Source organism: Paralichthys olivaceus, chromosome 1 (genome assembly GCF_024713975.1).
Source record: "Paralichthys olivaceus isolate ysfri-2021 chromosome 1, ASM2471397v2, whole genome shotgun sequence".
Taxonomy (NCBI): domain Eukaryota; kingdom Metazoa; phylum Chordata; class Actinopteri; order Pleuronectiformes; family Paralichthyidae; genus Paralichthys; species Paralichthys olivaceus.
The window spans coordinates 20,260,969-20,281,894 of NC_091093.1; the positions used below are offsets into that span (position 1 = coordinate 20,260,969).

Sequence of the window (20,926 nt, forward strand, 5' to 3'; positions counted from 1 at the left end):
GTGTGACATGAAAGACCGTAGTGGCTGTAATCCAGAGAACAATAGAGAAGAAGGTAATGTTTCAGGATCAGTTTGAGGAGGAAGCTGAGGTTTATCTGGAGGTTTTCAAGCTGTAACTTTCAAGCTGACCGCAACTGGTGTCATCCAAAAAAAAAGGAAAAAAAGGTTTTAGCTGTATATCAAGACTACAGACTGTTTGATATTCAACGATTTCAGGTGGTTGTAGAGCAGTACATTACTTTGTGTTTGCTTTATTCTTGCAGTGAAGTCCTTGTGGCGCTGTCGCCTGTCTCTTCCACTCTCTTCAAAGATTGTGTAGTGTTGCATCACATGAACTGCTTTCACCCCCGAGTGCCTGGTCGACATGTAAGTGAGAACATCACCCAGTGGCTGGTAGAAAAAACTTCACTGGAAATATTTAAACAACTATGAAATTGCTCTTTTAGAAAGAAGACCAAATAAAACGCAGACAAGCATACTCACAATGGCTGATGTAAAAGTGAGGCAGATGTTGACACAAAAAGTTTAAAGGTCCAGTGTGTAAGATTTAGGTGAAAGGGAACTATTGGCAGAAATTTAATGTAGAATAATCCTCATAAACCTCAGAAAAGGCCCTTTATATTCAAATGCACAAGATTTTTGAGTTTTGTGTCCAGTTCAATCTCCTGCGTTTTGAGGAAAATCACCTGTACCTGTGGCAAATAATTACCTTTTCTGTCGATGATTTATGTTATATAATGACAAGGGATTGAACCATTGACCTTCAGGACAAACCGCTCTACCTCCTGAGCCACAGCTGCCCAAATGTGTGATCACTGCAGAGTCAGATTTTCTTATATACTCATCCAAATCACTTATCTTCAGGGCGTCATGTTTCCCTCCAGGAGAGATGAAGCATGTGGAGACGATCCCCTGCAGAAATGATCACTAGAAGCTCCCATGTACAGAGTCGATGTTCCGACTCTGGTGTTTTCATGTGCTTTAAAGTTTAATGTGATAAAACATGGATGCTCTAAACAATATGTGTTGTATTCATATGTTCAGAACATTTAATCAATTGATACCTCCTTCCAACATTTGTATAACAACGAACAGCAGAAGAAAAGGATCAGATATGAATAATTTAGAAGGACTCTATTGGTTCAAGTATGGTTTTAGAGCTTGTTTATAGGTTTTTATGTGATGCCATCAGCAACTCTGCAATTTGCTTCACTCCAATCAAAACATAATGTTTTTTGTTTTTTTTAATTGAGTTCAACTTTAAAAATGACACTCAATGGCTTTTTGAAGCAAATACTTTTTCATATTTAAAGAGACTTTATTTAAAGATCAAAATAATCTTAGCATTTTCAAACTTTAGTTTTACAGTGTAGTTAATTTTCTTTTAATGTAGTGTGACCAGTGTGTGCTCATAGAGGCCTGGTTAACTGATCACAGTCACAGTGGCATTAAGGCCTGTTGCTTTAATCAGGGCTTTACAAACCAACGGAGGCCAGCTGCTTCAGTTCAGTGCAGTCATCACTATTTAGACGTGTTCGCTCTGTAGCAGGAATACTGAAACCCACCAGCCGTCCTTTAAACTGTCACCCAAATTAAATTCTCCTCTAGATCACGGCTGGTGACACTCAGACAGTAAACTTGCATTTCAGGGAGATCTGTCGTCTCTGTGTGTGAGTGTGTGTGTGTGGTTGGGGAAATTACAAGGCTCTGAATGAAGCTTGAGGCCGTAATCGTTCGCAGAGGCCTTTCTCAGCGTTAATTGCTTCTTGACTTGAAAGAGTTGCACAGCCGCCTCCTTGTGAATGACAGTTTAGTGATTTTCTTAGTTTGCTCTAATGACTTGCAGAGTTTGCGGCTGTGGAGCGATCAAGCTCTCCCAACGTCACTGACAATAGATCTACAGTGTTTAATAGAGACAGTCTTATTACTGCGTGAAGATTTTGAATCAGATCTTATGGAATATAATTCAGCACATCAACACATTTCATTTATTAAACCCAAACAAAAGAATCCTTGAATTGTATAGGTTGTATTCTGAATATACAGTACAAGAAAAAGAGGGAGAAAGCTGATTAGTGGATGCTACACTTTGAAAATACAGTTTGTTCAATCTGTAAATCCAGGATTAGTTTTTTCACTATCTTTAACATTGTGAGATAGATGCTTTTTGTTTTTTTTGGTTTTCCTGTTAATAATTCATGGAACTTTTGCAAATAACTAGTAGCTTATATGTGCTGGTTTTCTCACTTTGTTCATCTAAACTTTGAACTCTGAGACAAACATTAACTTCCCAGATATAGCAGCAACAATAGTCTGAAATATTTAAAAGAAAATGCTGGGGGATAATTTGGATATTGTGAGCCAGCTGATGCAGATGAGATGATACAAATTACACACCCAACAATCCCCAACTCAACACACAAACACAGACTCTGTCCGCCACGCTCTCCTGTCAAATCTGGTTGGCTGCAGGGCGAGATTATCCTGTCAGCACGGGACTGAAAGCCTGATTCAGCTGTTGGTGTCCCTGCAGCTGTATCCAGGATGGATGTGTGGCTGGCTTCAAGCCACACACTATTGAAAGCTTCTGCCCTTCACTCCTGAATTATGATCGCTGCGGACCAGACGTGCTCATCAGAACTTTGGGTCAGACTACAGGATATTTTGTCTTTTAAAGGCTTGTTTATGCTTAAGGTTAGATACAAATGTGGAAACTGACGGAACCCTCTGTCCGAACATTGCATTCGAAACTGAGCAGTACCCCAGGAAAATGTGGGGGGGCAGTCCTGTTAATAGTTAAAGTGAGATGACCATTAACCATGAGGAAACATGTTTAACTATGACAGATCGTTTTGAGGAGAGACTTTTACGAGTTGTCAAGAAACTACAGGCATCTGTGAGATGTTTTTCAAACCGGGCACAAGGACAAACAGTCGCTTTTGCCTCTTTCTTACGATGTACATCATCACCTCCATTACTGACGCGTTTGTTGTCAGAAACTCTTGACTTGCTGCCCTCTAGTGGATGCATTACTTTACAACCATGCCAACATAAAAGATGATTACATAATTTTCTAACGGACGCACCTTTTCGTATGTAAAGGCAGAATAACGATGCTGCGTGACCAGTCACTGTTTTCGAACTTTTACGACGTGGGTGACATCACCAGAAAACATGCTGTCCAAAGTATAGTGTATGAACTTATTTGTCTTGTGTTCTGGAGAGTTTCAAAATTCCACTTTACAGCACCAACCACATAGTTTCTCTTTTGCTTCACCATGTTTACATTTGTGTGTGGCTACATCTCCTCCAACAGTCAGCTGTGCTACTACTGGTCAACGTCACAGTGAAACGTTAAATACAATCAAACATGCTAATCTTTCTGTTAGTTACAGTGTAACTTCCCAGATGTGGCAGAATATGTCGCCCATTATGACGCCCCACATGAGATAAAACAATTGATTGACTCACCCATTGTCCACTGACCTTTTCAAACCCACAGGCCCAGCTACATCTTCTGGGTTGGGGTACAATCGGGCTGATATTGTGTCAACTGATCCCGGCATGAGGCAGAGGTTTTGTTATTTAGTTTCATATCCATCCAAATCAGTACTTACAAATGGTTTTACTCTTTTTCTTCTTTTGTCTCACTTATGCCCATGAACCTGGTTTGACATTTCCAACAGTGACAGTCATAAAAAAAATTATTAATAGGAAATGGAATGATATAATTTCATTCAGCCCCATATTTATGTTTAGGAATTGGTTTAATGTCAACCTTGAAGAATTTATTGGCTAACAGATTGATGAAAATAAAACCTCGTAACACGTACTCAGAGTGAAGCATGAAGAAGAAATATTTCACTGCAGCTGAGCAATGCATCACACCACCAGGAGAGGAAAAAGAAATATTATCATCTGTCCCTCATTTAAATGTATTTTGTAATTGTAAATGTGTCTACATCCTGTCTGTGTAAATTTGTTGTGTCTTCTCGTTGATTTTCTCTGCTCTGAAGATTTAACTGCCGGACGTAACAGATTCAGTCATGCGTTGAATTTCATTCCAGTGATACAGTCGGGTCCCACTGTGCAAACATATCCAGATAATTGAAATGAAACATCGATGGATTTTTTCCTTTTTTTTCATGCACACATTAATTTGTTGCACCATCAAAGAAGCTCCTCTAAAATGAGGTGTGTGTGTGTGTGTGTGTGTGTGTGTGTGTGTGTGTGTGTGTGTGTGTGTGTGTGTGTGTATGTGTGTGTGTGTGTGTGTGATAGGCCTGTGTGCAAGATACAGATTCAGATGATGATCTAAATCAGGAAGAGAAGCCAGAGAGTCATTGAGCAGCCTCTCCTGTCGTTCCCCTGTTGTCTTCCTTTTTCTCTCCGCTCACTCTCAACCAATGATGCCTGTGATGCACAGAAACAGGTCAAGGGTTTTTCATCCTCATCGGCTTCTCCTTTATTGCTTCAATCACTTTGTCTGAAATGAACGTTTTGTTGCAAAAAAGACTGACCAGAAATCTCATATCAGTAAGCAAAGCATGATATTCATCTTAGGTTTGTGATACACCTGCAGTCAACAATACATATGATACAGGCGAGCCCAAAGGACATGAGTGGTGTTTTTCATAGACTAAGGAAAAAAATACACTAGATCTCTTCAAAACTGTACCGTGAATTCTACTCGTCTGCTGCAAGTCTTTCCCAGACTGCCATTAAAAGTTTGTGTTGATCTGGAATCATCGATGGATCCGCATTTAAAAAATCAGACAGATTTAGAGGACTGATTTGGATGAGTTTGTAAAACTTGGTGCGGCTTGATTAAATGTGCAGGACTGTTTTGCATTGGCTGAGGTTTGCACTCTTCTGAGAATCTGAATCTTAAAAAATCTTCTGAGGGCCATTCTAGTTTCTAATCAAATGTCTACTTCACTGTATTGAGTCTTTGTGAAGAGAATATTGTTCCCATTCTTGCCGGTGTGCTTTGTACAAGTAATCGTAGCAACAGTCCAAGAGCAATCATGTAATCACGAAAATGATGTTGTTAAATTGTTTGTGTGGAAATTGCAACATAAGATTTGTGTTTCCCAAAAGCCAAAGTAAAATGATGACCCTTTATTACAGGTTGCAATTAAATCTTGAAATGATTTGAATTGTTGAGATTACTTTATTGAAATATTATAGTAATAAAGGCCAGAACAAATAGCATTTCAAAAGAAACGCAAACATAAAAGACTAATCTTATTTGTCTGTAATCATTTGATTCATCTGGTTTCCCCTCAAAACGTTTCCCTTTTGTTTAGTGTGTAAATCTGACTTTATCTGGGTTTTTTACCCAATATTTGTGCTTTATAACATTTTCTGTACTTAAGTCCTAATATATGTATAGTCATGCATGAACAGCTTTCTTCATGGATGCAGGGTACACAGTTAATTTTGTGAATAAGCAAATGTGAAGTAAAAGTAAGTGTACCAGGCTTTAGATGATGGTTGCGGTGTGTACTGTTTGTAGAAAGATGTGACATTAACATTTCTCTGCTGTCCTCACCATCAGGTTTAGTTTGAACAATATGAACATGGAGTGATTCATCTTTCTTTTTCTCACTGGCATTGACAGACCTGCTTAAAAACTCAGGATTTGAGAATGTATCTCAGAGCAGCGTTCCCTTGAGCAACAACCAAGCATGTGTATCGCTTAGCAACCAGGAGTAAAATTTCTACTGTCCAAACAAAATGATTAAGATAAACTTAATGCTTTTCTCTTTAATTAACATAACATTAGTCTATGATAAATGTATGGAACAATTATTATTATCCAGCTCATGTCATGTAGACCTAGCGTCACGTTACTAGGGCTGCAGCAGAGCCGCGCTGATAAGTATAATATAATAAAGCTCTCACTGGTATAACTTTAAAATAAATAAACACTGACTGATTCACATTCAGAGGCATGTATCTGTCTCAATTCATGTATTCAGCCGAGGTGCTGGAGACGACCATGAGTCAAAGGAGAGGAGTAAAAGGTGGCTGAGGTGCCACGCCTCCAGGCAGCGGCAGTATCCGACCTGCTGTTGTACCACTGTTTCCATGGTAACGACGGTGAGGTTCTGCTGAGCTGCAAAGCGGAGTAATGATATACAATGTGGGGGGAGGGGTTAGGAAGGAGAAGCAGGGGGTGGGTGCAGAGAGAAAGGAATACTGTAAGAAATGGATGAGAGGGAAGGAGAAGGAGAATGTGGAGGTGGACTGCTGCGTGTTGTTCGAACAGCTGGAAAACAAACAGCATAAACACACGTTTGTTGGCTGTGACTGCTCGAGCCTCAGTTAGACAAACTGCAGCACAGACACTGTTTGGTGCTGAAGCTCTTGTGGCCCATACTTACACTGATTGTATAGATTCATATAGAGAAGGACACACACACACACACACACATTTTGTGCTGCTCATTCATGGCCAGCAAAGGTTGATTGAAGGTTACATCTGAAATTGACACACACACACACGCCAGGAGTTGGGCTCCCCTAATGCTACAGCTCACCTTCATTTGTCTTTCAGTTGGGGTCGCGTACATACATACAGTACACACACGCCTTTCCGACTTTTGGACAACGCCGAACAAGTGCATCTCTGCGTTGGCCCTGAACTGCCGAGGCTCATAGGTGTAAGTCAAGAAAATGTATAATGCACATTTTAAACATCCTGTGTTGACCAAAGGGCTATATAATAAATAAAAACAAAGAGATAGAAGACTGCATTACAATTAAATAAAATATAATCAAAATCAAAAGGGAATGTCTTTCAGTAAACTGCTCCAAAGTTTCAGTGCTGCAACATAAACGCTGTTACACTTTAGCCTCGACCAATTATTATAAGAGCAGCTGGTCAAAGGATCTGAGAGTTGTGTCACATCTTAACAGCATTATGTTTTAATTCAATCCTACATTAAAGCGATGTAATAATCTGAACTAAAAGTAAATGTATTACTCACAATCACACCACAACTTCGTTTTCACTATTAAGTATTAATTTTCAGTATTTCAGCATGTGGGCTAAAAATAGAAATGTCTTCTTCTTTTTTTTAAACTGTTTAAGTTCACATAGGATCAAAAGAGAGAAATTTGTATGATCTACAGAAAATGAAAAAAAAAGAAACTAAGTTGACTCAACATGAAGTATAATATAAGCTCAATTAAGTGACAGCTCCCACACACATTCAATACATTTACTCAGCAGCACTTTATTTCTTTAAAAGCCAGGGTGGTGAGTTTCCTCAGACATATTCTGCAGATTTACTCGTGCCTGCACTTCACTTATAGGCCTTATAGACACACACACTCTTGCACTCACATACACACAGAGCTGCACACACACACACACTTAAGCACATGTACTTTGTGTCAGATTACTCTGCTAAGAAGCTGCCGAGCATAAACGCTTTTTTCTCTTGTCCAATAGAAAGCAAAAGTTAGAGAGTAAAAACGAGCAGAGGAACCGACACTTTGTTTATGCATAATGTTTGTGTCAGAGAGGTTTCTGTCCGGAGTTCAATTTTACCATTCGTTCGTATAGTACATGAGTGAGCACGAGGTTCTCGTGCATCTTCTCGTACCTGAGCCTGTCTGAGCCAGCGAGGGTCCCTGCTCCTCTCAGCTGATGGGAAGTCATTATGGATCCTGGAAAATGGCCTGTTCGCGGTTACCACGGCAACCGTGCTGGCTCCATCTATCTAGGCTGTGATGATGTTTGAAAAACGGCCTGCTTTTCTAAACCCTCATTCCCAGTAATGGATCCTTTGATTGGTGCCATGCATAAATGAATAAGAATAGGTCAAGACTGTGATTTAGGTCGAAATCCTGGCAGTTTCAGCTCTTGTGTATCTTTTATATTTCTAATCACCCATATGGAGACATACACATCTCCACCACACACTCCATTCAATGATTTCACATCGTAACATTTTCTATTTTGGTCTATTCTGTGCATACATCTATTGCACATCGGTTCATCCTGGAAGGCGGATCTCTTCTCTGTTCCTTCCTTCCTGTAGTTTTAAGTATTTTTGAGTATTTTCTTTATCCTAAATGAAGGTTTAGGGAAAGAAGAGGTCATACACAGATGTACAAGTCCCCATGTCATTGGAGATTGTGTTTGCACCCCTGCCTGTTTGTTTATGGGTTTGTTTGTATGTTTGGTTTTTTTGTATACAAGATTACACAAAAACAACAAACCAATCTTCCATGAAAGTGGAAGGATCTGGTACAGATGCTGGGAAAAGCCATTAAATTGAGTTGTGGATTCAGAATTTATTTTCTGTAACATCTTCACAATTTTGTAAAGAGAAATCAGGCACATTAAGGGAAATGTGTGTGTAATTTGTTTCAATTAAAGAGACGACCATCTGCCATTCTAATTTGAACAATTTCCTGAACCAAATATCAAAAATCCTTTTAGACTTTTACAGGCACTTGCTTATACTGAAGTTGTGTGTTGAGTTGTGAATGTATTATGTGTATGGAATTTGCTGTGGCAGCTTCACAGACTTTATCTCTTAGTGAGCTTCTTCCATCCACAGACCCTGGAGGCCCCACAGGCCTTTTGTCTGTCATGAGGCAGTTTCAGTTCAACCTTTTCACACTGACTTTGCAAAAAAATCGCTGACCTGTAAAAACTGGAATTTTATGTTTTTGTGTGTATTAATTGCTTTGTGGTGAAATGTCAGCTCTGTAGGGCTGTGTGTGTAGGTGTTAGTAGAATATCAGAGTAATACATTCTTTCATGGCTGTGACACTGGATGCTCTGATCCACTGATGTGAAAAGCCAAAGCCTCACTTTTATCTCCCTGCTCCATTTAAACTTCTCAGTACTCACTGTGTGTGTGTGTGTGTGTGTGTGTGTGTGTGTGTGTGTGTGTGTGTGTGTCATTGTGAATCTGCATGCAAGTGTATTGTGTGTGTAGGTCATATTAGTCCTGAAGAGTTGCCCTCTTAAAGATGAATGAATATTCATCTTTATCATGTCATAGGACATTTTAAAGTTGTTTTCCATCAGTGTTGTGTGACTTAAATTCTAGTACTTTTCGATTTGGGCCCTGTTTGTAAAGTTTGGAGAAAAAAAAAACTTTAGGAATCAATCCAGTTGATTGGCCGTCAGCATTGGCTGCAATGTAATCTCATGGGGCAACTGCGACAGTCCACGGAATGTCCTTAAAAGAATGTCCTATCCTTTTTGGATAGAATATGACTCAAAGCCTAATTTTGTTATCATGGGTCTTTGCTTAGAGTCTGGCATCATTTCACTCAACATCTCACTTTCAAGTCTCTTAAGAATTGGGTTGTTCAAGTACCAGAATTCCCCTTTAAGATGATCTTCTAATCCGATTGTCCTGCTGTTAACTGCTATGATAAATCAGATGTTTAAATATTGTCCAGCAGAGACAGCTTCGCTTAAACCGTTCCTGAACAAGACTGCTGGCAAATATTTAAGGATAGTTCAGGGTTTCCTTAAAAATATACTTGACCCAAACCTTTACTTCCTTCAGATTTATTTTATTGCGGTTTCCTTTTTATTGTCTATGTTTGATGATTTAGCAAGTTTAAATTTCCCATTTATTCATAAATTCAAATATTCTCTATGAACAGTTTTCGGCTTTATTTAATCCCTTAAACCAGATCTCATAGACTGACTAAAAGCCGTTCGTATACCTCATAGTGCTAATACCATATTGTCAGGGTGGATGTCTCTCAACAAAAATCCTATTTGCATTAACTTATAGTTTCATAACTTTCATAATGTTTGTTGCACAGTTTTTCTGGTTTCTGCACTTTATTTACTTTGCTTTTCTGAGGTTTTTCACCAGTTCATAAATGAAGATAAAATACCAGGAAATATGTTAACATACAAATATGAATCAGCTTTTGTGTGTGTGTGTGTGTGTGTGTGTGTGTGTGTGTATGTATGTGTGTTAACCAGGTTTCAGTGACTAATGCTGCTAAGTATTGCATTTTAATCCTGTTCTGGGAGCAGCCAAGAGGAAAAGCCACCAGTGATTGACAACCAGTAAATCTATCACATGGATTTGCTGGTTTCACACACACACATAGGCTTTCACACGTATGCAGGGGCACATACACAATGCAGAGCACAATGGGGGGACAGGAAGGACTGAGAGAGAAAAAAGGCAGGATCAGACAAAGAGAGAAATTCAGTCACTGCTGCACTGTGACTGTATGACTCAACTGTGTGTGTGTGTGTGTGTGTGTGTGTGTGTGTGTGTGTGTGTGTTATGTCTGATTTCATCCTTGATAGCTGTGACAATATGACAAGGCTGAGGGAAACATGCACTTGAATGTTAAATATGTTTCTTTACTCCTACTCACATAAAGACAGAAAAGAATGCAGGGTCAAGTAAAACACCTGCACCGCACTTCCACATCAATGCCATAAGAATTACAATATAAAACATGGAATAAGAGTTAGATGTTGTGGTTTTACTGTGTCACAACAAGATTTGACCACTGTGGGCTTCATGTTAACCCTCACGTAAGATGTTTGACCAAAAGATTTCAGTTCTGTTCCTTTTTACAGAGGCATCATCTTGTCCTGTGCTGTGTATGGAGAAAACTGCCTCATGTTGAATACAGTTTATAGTAAACTATATTAAACTGAAGCATCATATAAAGGTTGTTACTGCCTTTCTGAACCTGCCTGCGGTCCTGTGATCTTTGTAGTAATCTTTTTCAACACATATTCAGGTGTTATAAATATGGAGATGACACCTATACATATATATTTATACACAGAAATAAACTGGCTCTGTGTTGTGCTTGCAATTGAACCTGCTCAGGTTGATAATCACCTTTAAGTTCAAGTACAGAGGTAACACATCAAACATACTCTATGAAACATTAAAAAATATAGTTAGATATATATAAATACAACTCTTCGTGACCTCATTTACAACAAATTAGTAAAGTATACATGCGTCTGCACCATATTATATCCAGTCTTCTGACTTTCTACTCATGGAGCTCAGAAATTCCCTAAAAAGAATAACTAAATAATAAGTTCAGTTTCCTTAAGATAGGGATTAATGAAAACCTCTGAGACTGACATATTTGGACAAATAACCACAAACTAAATTATCTCAATACAGCCTTTGTGTATTTACTCTCTAACAGCAGCAAGCACCGAGAGTGAGAGCCTTGTAATAGTAACACAGCATCCCTGGACTTGTCGCAGTGTGACACCAGTGTGCAGAGTGTGAGTGCAGGTACCTGCAGAAACACAAGCCCCCTCTCCTGCTCCCTGATGCAGTTTGTAGCAGCAATAAACACAGAAGACACAGCAGTGAAATTTAAAATAAAGTCTCTGTGCATTTGGAATTACATGTGCACATGCTTTTCTTTAAATGTGAAAATATCAGTTGTATTTCTGTGATTTATCCGTGTGAAACATACGTTTACTTTCTGAAACGTATTTAAATAAAGGAATCAACTAAAATATTGTTAGTCCATATGGTGCACAGAGATACTGTCAGAGAGATGTCAGCTCACTTTGGTTGAACGTCACATGTCTCAGTTCCAACATCCACAGGAAATGTGAATCATATGCAGCTTAGGAAGCTTGCTAGTTTGTGGGTCTTTACTCTTTTCTTTAAATAATCGCACTGCAACCTATGTTTTTGTTGTTGTGACTACATTCCACTAATAGTGTATGTTATTGTATAGAGAAGGAGGAAGAGTAGACATTTGCACATTGATGAGAATGGCTTCAGATTGTCTACGACAGAGCTGGACAGTGACATAATTGCACTCTGTGGACATTGTGGGCTACAGCCTTTATTCTGTTATCAGCATGACTGCAACTAATAGTGACAACGAGTTCTCATTAAAGAACAAAATGGGAATAAAACAAATAAAGCAATTCACAAAAGCTTTAAGCGGACAAATTCTCAGCCTCAAATTCAAAATCAGGATCACAGGAATTTATGTTATATGATTACATAATAATAAGTCTACATTGTATCTTTTTGTCTGAGTTTATCATATTACCAGTTTGATTTGTTGCAGCTATATTATTTTCCAAAACAATGATTTTAAAGACATAGAATGTACATTAAAATCACAAACAACTAGACATCTTATATTTTTTGTTTGTTGGTATACAGTAAATTTGTTTCTTAAACAATATTCAAACCCAGAGAAATCCCCTTTAAGGTAATGGATCGTTTCATTGTAATCACCTTTTAATTGTATCATATCTGCTTTAGCAGTGGCTTTGCGTGTGTGTGTGAGTGATTGTGTGCATACAGATTAAAAACTGACACCCCATTCCTGTGAGTATAAAGGTGAGTGAAGAAGTGAAAGATTGACTAGAGACTGTCACAAGAGCAAGAAAGGGAAATAGAAACGAGAGTGTTGGATAGGGTAGTGAAAGTGAGTGTGTGAGTGCAGAGATATGCTGTGAGTGTGTGGGCGCAGAGCAAGTGCAAGAAATACAGAGAGGGAGTGTGGTTTGGGGAGAAATCGCAAAGGGAAAGATGGCAGAGAGGGAGAAGGTAGACATGAAGTGGAGAAAAAGAAGGAAGGAGGGGGGCAAGTTGAGGGGAAATGGCTCGAACATGTTGGTGTTTAATGGAGGGTGAAGAAGAATGAAAGGAAGAGCGACCATGGAGGAATAGAGCACTGGAGGCTATGAGTACCCTTTATTCACACACACACGCACATACACACACAGGAATTCACACCTACAGGAGTAAAAACTGTAAAAATGCAACACCACACCCTGACCGAGGAGTGCTGTGAAAACCAATGGGTGTTTTCTCAGATATAAATTTAATCAGGTATTTTATTAGAAAAGAGCTGCTGTTTAGAATTACATCCTTAAAAAACACAAGCGTGTGTGTTACCAAGGGAGAATTACTTGGATTTAAATCAAACACACAGATCAATAATACATTTAAGTAAAAAATATATTTTAGCAGGATAGCAAGATAGTTCCAGATATCTGATTTTTTTTTTTTTAAATTATGCATGTTTTTCAGTATGGTCTCAGTATGATAAAGAATTTGTATGACTTAATTTTTTTGGGAGGTTGTGATTTTTTTAAAACTAAACAAAGCTTCTGGCAATTAACAAATTATGAAGGAGTCAATTTCTTATGATCCTCTTATTCACTTGCCAAAATCTGGCCCATGTGGTTACTATCTATGATTTGTACCACATTCAAAATACATCTGTAAGCTATTAAAAACATAAAATAAATAAATAAGTGTAGCTAGAACATCTCACTGGGACCAACGTATGGACTTTCAGCTCATTTCAGTCCCCGGCAGCAGCAAACAGAGATGAGAAGTCAGTTTACTGGAGGATCAGAATGTTTAAGGAGTGAATCACACATACAAGAAGCAGAGAACACACGTTTAACATCCTTATCAACTGTAAAAAAAATGTGCCATCACACCTTTGTACATTGTAGACTTAGAAAAGCTGCATTCATTTTTCTGTACCTCACAATACAAGATAGCATCCATTCCTTCCAAGATAAAGGGAAAATGATCTGTGGAAGTGAGTTGTTAGTAGGTTATTATTTGCTATTTGCTGCTGAGGAATGGACACCTGAGACTGATAGGGATGTCGTCAGTTTTACGGGTTTTGAGTTGGTTTAAATCGATTGAGCTGCCACAGCCAATGTCCATGTGTCAATGATTTTATGAAAGGTAAACTGGTCAAAAGTACTAATAAAACATGACATGACTTTACATGCATCCGCTCTCACCAAGGTGTGCCACTCAACTAAAGTAAGGAAAATACAAAAAGCACATTCTGATGATGTCACCACTTGGTGACACAGTATGTTTTAAAAGCCCATTTCACAGTTTCCACATTTTCACCAGTCACGGGAACGTGCATTCTGTCCATTGATCGTATAACTCGCCTCTAACCAACTTGTTTTTTTTCTACTAGGTGTTGCTCTCTGGACTCATTGGAGTGGTGTCATGGAAGAGGCCGCTCTCACTTGTGGTGAGTTTCCTCTGAACACCCACACTCACTCTTATCTGATAACCCTGAACTAAGTGAACAACAGTGTTTTATTGAGATGATCAGAGTGATGGAGATGTGGTGACGCACAAGACACTACTTACTCAGTCCTGTTTATGACCATATGAGCATTAGTATATAGACACTACATAAAATATCAGTTATGACATCATTTATTACTTGAGACTCCCAAGCTTTTGAAAACCATAATTAGATGATAACAAAATCTAATCCACATGTCATCTCAGCCATAGAACCTGTAACAGTTTGTTCAGGTTGAGTTAAAATCCCTGAATCACAGCTCCAGTTTACTGTGTTTACTCGGCCGCAGAGCTGGTTCAAGTCTTTTCACTTCTCAGTTTACATGTATCTGTCTGCACTGATGAAAAATCATTGAACTGTTGCTCAGTTCAAACCCAAATAGCATCATTCTGGATTGAAAGCTTTGTGCCTCCGTGTGTGCAGCACTTTCTGAACTCAGATCACACGATGTTGGACCTTGGCCCAAACTATTAAAAGTGAAAGTTTAAACTTGAAGGTAAATGTAGGAATGTGAAGGAATTTGCTTGTAAATGGTTTGTGATGAAACTTGGGACTTGTCAGGGCGTCTCATTCACGGAGGGCCCTTTGTTTGGTTTTGGGGATCATGCAACAAGAATAAAGGTACTTCAGCAACATTGATCAACACTGATTAATGTGATTTATTCATCACATTTACAATATTTACAGTTTATTTAAGAAGTGCTTGAATAAGTAGAAATTTACAGAAAAGGAAACAAAAACAAGTGATCAGCCTGGGTTATCTTGAGGAATGTAGTACATCTTGTTAAGTTACACTTAAGTATAACTTTCAGAAATAATAAAATACTTAAATAAATGTTTTTGCACATCAGATCTCTCTCTGTCCATGTATCTCCCAGTGCTTCTGTCCTTTTAAAGCAGAGATGATGATTGGGGGTTCAGCATGAACTACAAGCCCCTGCCCAATTCTCTTTCATGCTCTCTTAATGCCATAAATAATCTCATCTCCCTCCTGCAGCCTCACCACATCATGTGTCCCCCTCCCCTCTCACTGCATATTACTTGTCTCGCTCCCTTTAGTTTTATCACCTTGCTTCCCTGCCTCACATATATAGTATCTTCTCCCTCCTCCTCTTCTGTAATGTTAGACCAGAGAAAGAGGTTTGAATCATTTTGGCTCTTTGGGATCAGAGGAAATATCCTATCGCCAAGGTGTGAGCAGTAATTGGTCACACGTTGTGCACTGTAAAAGATTTAAATCCTCTTACCTTTCATTCCTTAAAGAGCTTGACTTATTAACTGGAATAGTCCGTGCCAGCAGAGACACAGAGGTGTCAGTCCACAGTCGCTGCTCTCTGTGTTCAGCGTGGTCTAAAAGCTAATATCTGGGGTGTTTTTTGTGTCTGTTATTGTAGCATCTAATCTTCAGTCCTGACAGGACAGCTTTTCCATTTCTGGCCTGGACCCAGTGCTGACTGGCAGGTGACTAATACACCGGCTGGCAAAACTGCACCAACCCATCTGCCAACTGTGGGTGGCCATGCTCTGAATCGTGATCCATAATAAGTGGAGATTCTCCAAACCGTTTAAGTATGTGCATTGAAGACTAGGTTTATAGCTGGTGTAATTGAAATGGCTTTGTGATCTGGGCAGGTAAGGATTTTACTCGAAGAAACAATAAGGGATTGGTTGCTTACTCATTACTCGGGCAACAGAGGATTAATCTACTTTGATAACTTATTATTTTATTACTTTTTTAAGAACATTATTATGTAAAAGTACCAAATAGTTAGTTTCCCAGTTCATATGAATATCTTCTGGTTGGGTTGGTCAAACAAGCAAATTTAAACATAATTCAAAGGAATAGTTTCTTTTCGATTAGATGATAATCCCTCTCTCATGTCTCTTTGTTTAAAACTGTAGCAATAGCAATCAGCTGGTTAACCAAATTAGCTTAGATGAGAAACTGGGGAAACAACTAATCTGGGTCTGTCTGTTACAAAATCCGCCTTCAAACACACAAATATTTAGTTTATACAAAAGCTGAACAGAGTCTCATCAGTCTCCTCGCACCCCCAAGTCCGAGGCCATGGTTCTCTGGCAGAAAATGGTTGACTGCTCTCTCCAGGTTGGGGGTGAGTTGAGATAAAGTATCTCAGGGTCTTGTTCATGAGTGAGGGGAAGGACAGGCATTTCGCTATCATTTTTGTACCAGACAGTTGTGGTGAAGCAGGAGCTGACACATAAGACAAAGCTTTTGATTATCTTTGGCTCTGAGTGGTGAACGAAAGAAGGAGATAGTCGATACAAGCCGCTGAAACACTTTTTCTCAGTAGAGTCTTAGGGTGAAGAGTTTTGACATCTAGAGGCAGCTCGGAGTAAAGCTCCTCTTCCTTCATGCTGATAGTGCAAAGCTCAGGATGCCTCCTGGGTACCTTCCATTGGAGGTTCTCTGGGTACGCCCAACCTAGAATATGCTGGAGGGATTTACATATCCCATCTGGCTTGGGTATGCCTCGGGATCCCCCCCGGGAGGAGATGGAACACTGGGGAGGGAGATGTCTGGAACACCCTGCATTGCCTGCTGCCTCGATGATCCAACCTTGGATTAGTGAAAGAAGATGGATGGATGGATAGATGGATGGATAAGCTAACTGCTATCTAGCTCCTGATTGCTGTTTTCAGGCATTATAGTGGCATCAATCTTCTAATTCTGTGCAAGAAATGAATATTCATTTTCTTTTTAGACTAAACCATAAACCGCTCCTTCTGCAAATATAAAAACAAATGGTATCATTTTATTTCAATGATGCTTCCAAACTTTGACACATTGTAATGTGTTTTTGAATCTGCCTATATTTTGCCATTAATGTATTTATCCTGAGGTATTAGAGAGACAGATGGATTATTAATAGAAGAGGTGAGACAGATAAGAAGGCGTGTAAAACATCTCTGGCTCCAACATGTTGCAGTCATGTCCGCTCCTGATGCCGAGTGCAATGTTTGGATGGCTGGAGACAGGATGGGTTTGTAAGCCTGAGTGAAATAACAGGTGCACTATTGTGGAGTGAGAGACGATGTGTTGAATATGAAAGTCTGTTGACCCCAAACTTTCCCTGTACTTAACTCCCCATGAAAGATTTATCGGTACTGTATATTGTTCTCTGTGGAATAGAAACCGCACAGTGTTCATGTTTTGATGCAAAATCCTGCTCTTCCTCCTTATCTTAAACTGCTAATAAACACTGCAGTTTTCTATCCAGTCTAGTCTGCTGCATTAATGCCAGAGAAGATTTACTCTGTATCACTCAGCGCCAGGAGAAAGACAAGACTACCTGCAGTCTGCTGTTTGTGACTGTGATGGATTATGTGTTTCGAGAGAGAAAGACGGACAGAGACAGAGTTGGAGGGTAGAGAGTCCTTGTTTGCCCTGCGGGGAAACAACACAGTTAGTCTGCAGTAAATAGTTTCTGTCTGAGGAATCAACTGTTTTCACTTTGTTGTTCTCACTAGTTTCTTTGAAAGTGCAGGCACACATGGTACAAACAACACATACCTCTTTATCTGTGTTTATGTGCATTTAATGGTCAGTTATTTCAATTTGATGAATGCATTTCCAATTCAGTATTTTCTTGTACGAGAACATCAGCTCCATGACTACTACTGCTACTACTATTACTACTACTACTAATGTACAATGCATTCTTTCTCCTTCTGAGAATTAAATGGAAAAATTAAGTAGGTGACTTTCAGGCACCAACTGTATTATATCATTACTTAGAACCAACTGTGAAGAATCAGATTGCCTTACCTCACTAGGTTGTATCAACATCGACGTCATCACACCACAGACGCCACTCTTGTCATATTTTGCCTGCGGTTTATGACATTATCAGATTGTACTTATATACAATTAGATTTAGCAATTGTCGTGATTCTATGCCTGTCTGGAGCCTGTGTTGTGTTGTGGATCTTTTGTTGGACTCCTTGTGTTTATGGACCTTGGCCTTGTTGTTTTCCTTGTGTTATATTTAGAGAAAATAGAAAAAGATGGATGTGTTAACACATTTTAGAATTAATGCAGGATTGTGGTCAGGACTGTCTGGCAGTGGAGTAATATTAGTTATGCATGAGGTGTGTCTGGGTGTCTCGTCCCAACTGGTTGAACTTAATTTGACAAATGTGTGTGTGGCTGTTTATTTTATGAGAGTGTGTGTGATTTACAGCACAGCTTCAGAGACACGCTGATGTCTGAAGGTTTTCTGGGGATAAATCCAGAGGAAATTTGTTTAGCCCCACACACACACACACACACACACACACACACACACAGGGCAGCAGGTTCACTTTTTTTAAACTATCTGAACTAAGCCTCATATAAACACAAACATCTATGCTCTCCACACCTCCAGATATCTCACTAACTATGCACGCAAATCACTAACAGCATCATCATAACTGTAGACTTTCCATTACTATCACATTACTACAGTAGGGCCAGCGGGACATTGGTGAAAGGGTTTATGAGGTGCTCTCTCCTGACAGCCCATAAATATAACTGCGAGAGCGACGAAGAGAGAGGGAGAGAGCGAGATGGCACACTGACTAATTGCGACAGGGAAACAGAAATATCTCTACGCTTGTGGAATGAAGATTCATAAGCAAGCACTAGAACAACAAAGAATCAAAGCGGCACAACGTCTGTGAGAGATCTTTTTTTTTGTCATCCAATTAACAACATGATCAATAACAGTGCATCAGTAGCGCTGGGTCTGTCGGCCCAATTCAGCCCTCACGTAGTTGAGCATTTTTCATACAGAACTAAATGGACAAATTCATCCTCTAATTAGAAGTGAAATTAGCCCATTAGCAGCCTCTGGTCCTCTGTGGCAATCAGGGTTTGACTGTGTTTCAGTCTCTCTCAGCTATGAGGAGCCTAACACTTTGCATCAGCCTCCCGGTTTTTGGCCTCAGACAGACAAAGCTGTACTCCGTCTTAATCCTTAACCTTCTGCCCTTCTGTCCTTTTCTCTCTTTAATTTCCCTGCAAGTAAAAAATGTACAATTGTGTGACAAGGTGTTTGATTTAAACAGATGAGACACAAGGTGTGTGACGTCAGGGAGTTTTTAAAAATCTCTCGTGCTCCGGTGTTTGTGAAGATGAACAATGGATGTTCTCTGGTTTGTACACCACTATCCTGCCCTCTGCAGCTATGTTTAATTCATGAATACCTAATAAGAAACAAACGCACAATGAGAAACTGCAGCTTTTATTCTTCGAGGTTTGGTTGTCTTTTGATCGTAATGATCCCACAGTGGATTATTTATAGTGTTGTTGATAGTTGGCTGTAAATATATCCCACAGTGGTTACATGATTGTCTTGTGAACATGGGTTTGCAGCTGTATTTTCAATTTTCTGCACGTGTAGAAGTATGAATATCATGGAGAGATGACCAGCTCTGCATTTTGTCTCAGAATATAACGCTCACAAGTACTTGTACAAACGTTCCTCCAATATCAGCATATATGAGCTCATGTAAAATGCTAAAGCCTCATGTCCACACAGTAAACTACAGAATCCAGCACCATCTGGTTCAGTGAGTCATCCCGACATACTGGCACACACAAACACATCCACAGCTTTCTGCCACACTCACTGAAGGAGGCAAACAAACAAGCTATTGATGATTTTGACTTTCTTGATGTCATTATGTGTTTACCTGTCGTCTGCAAACAATTCCTGTGTGTCAGGCTGATGAGCTGAGCTCTGCAGAGTTTCAACACAACGCCGGATGATTACCAAACACACAGAGTTACAAAACTCATAAATCTGTCCCTGAAGTCTCTTCTGCTGCCTGCAGTCATGGCCACTCCACACTTTATTCGTCCATATAAATATAAATTGTACATTTTTGTGAGTTTTTGTTTATTTTTATAAAGAACATTGTCACTGTCACGTTATTTGATTTACTTGAAGAATTAAATGTCCAAAAACGATTCAATCTATGTTATATATTTTGTTGACTTGTGTACTTATATTACCCAAAAGGTTTCCAACAATGTTCAAACCCAGAAAAATCTAGAATTGTATTCAAAGTTGCCTTTAATTGCACCATATCCACTCTCCTCAAAGTTTAGCCCATTTCTGCAGTAACGTCAATGGAAAACGCTGCATGATGAAGGAAACACACACTGCTAGCCATTAAGCTGTTATCTCCTTTCACTGTCTGTATTGGTCACTCGTAATAGATCTTGATTATTCATTGCAGGTTGCTTCAGTAAATCAAACGTTAACACATCACCAAATCCATGGGGATGATTTGTGCCTGAGTCACATGAGATAGATTTTCATCAGCAAACCACAAGAATTTATTCTTATTATTTTTGATCTTTGAGGGTCTCTGAAATGTTTTTTCTGCATGTTGTTCCTGCTCAGTCCCAAAGAACAATGCTCACACACACACACACAAACACACATTGCCTGTACTCGTCTTTCAGCCATTGGTAAGCAGCACAATGGGCTCCTCTCTCTCCCTCCTGTCACACTGCTGCCAATCTCTTTCTGTAGCAAACAGAACTGTGTGTGACTTTGCAGTGATTGTGTTTTGAGCAAATGGAGGCATTAGAGGCAAGCTCCACAAGTTTATATTCTACAGTTGACTGAACAACTAGTGCTCTGTGGTCACTTGTCAGGGACTCGAGATGTAATTGTGGTTTGCACACAATCCTGTCAGCCATATTTCACAGCTGAGTGAGTTGATACTGTGGCAACGACTACAGCCACCACTCCAAAGCTTGGCAGGCCTGGTGTGTTGCTGCTGAAGACTCAGCCAGTGCTTGGTAACTGGATGTAGGAAA

At 39.4% G+C, this 20,926-nt stretch overlaps 1 protein-coding gene across 2 annotated transcripts in view; it reads left to right on the forward strand.

The window, feature by feature from the left end:
- fam189a1 (family with sequence similarity 189 member A1) overlaps positions 1-20,926 on the forward strand; it is a 77,330-nt gene that overhangs the window by 24,380 nt on the left and 32,024 nt on the right. For both annotated transcript variants that reach the window (XM_020079908.2, XM_020079909.2), the window contains exon 2: positions 13,972-14,028. In XM_020079908.2, the coding sequence (XP_019935467.2) occupies positions 13,972-14,028 (57 nt within the window). The remainder of the gene's footprint in view (positions 1-13,971; positions 14,029-20,926) is intronic.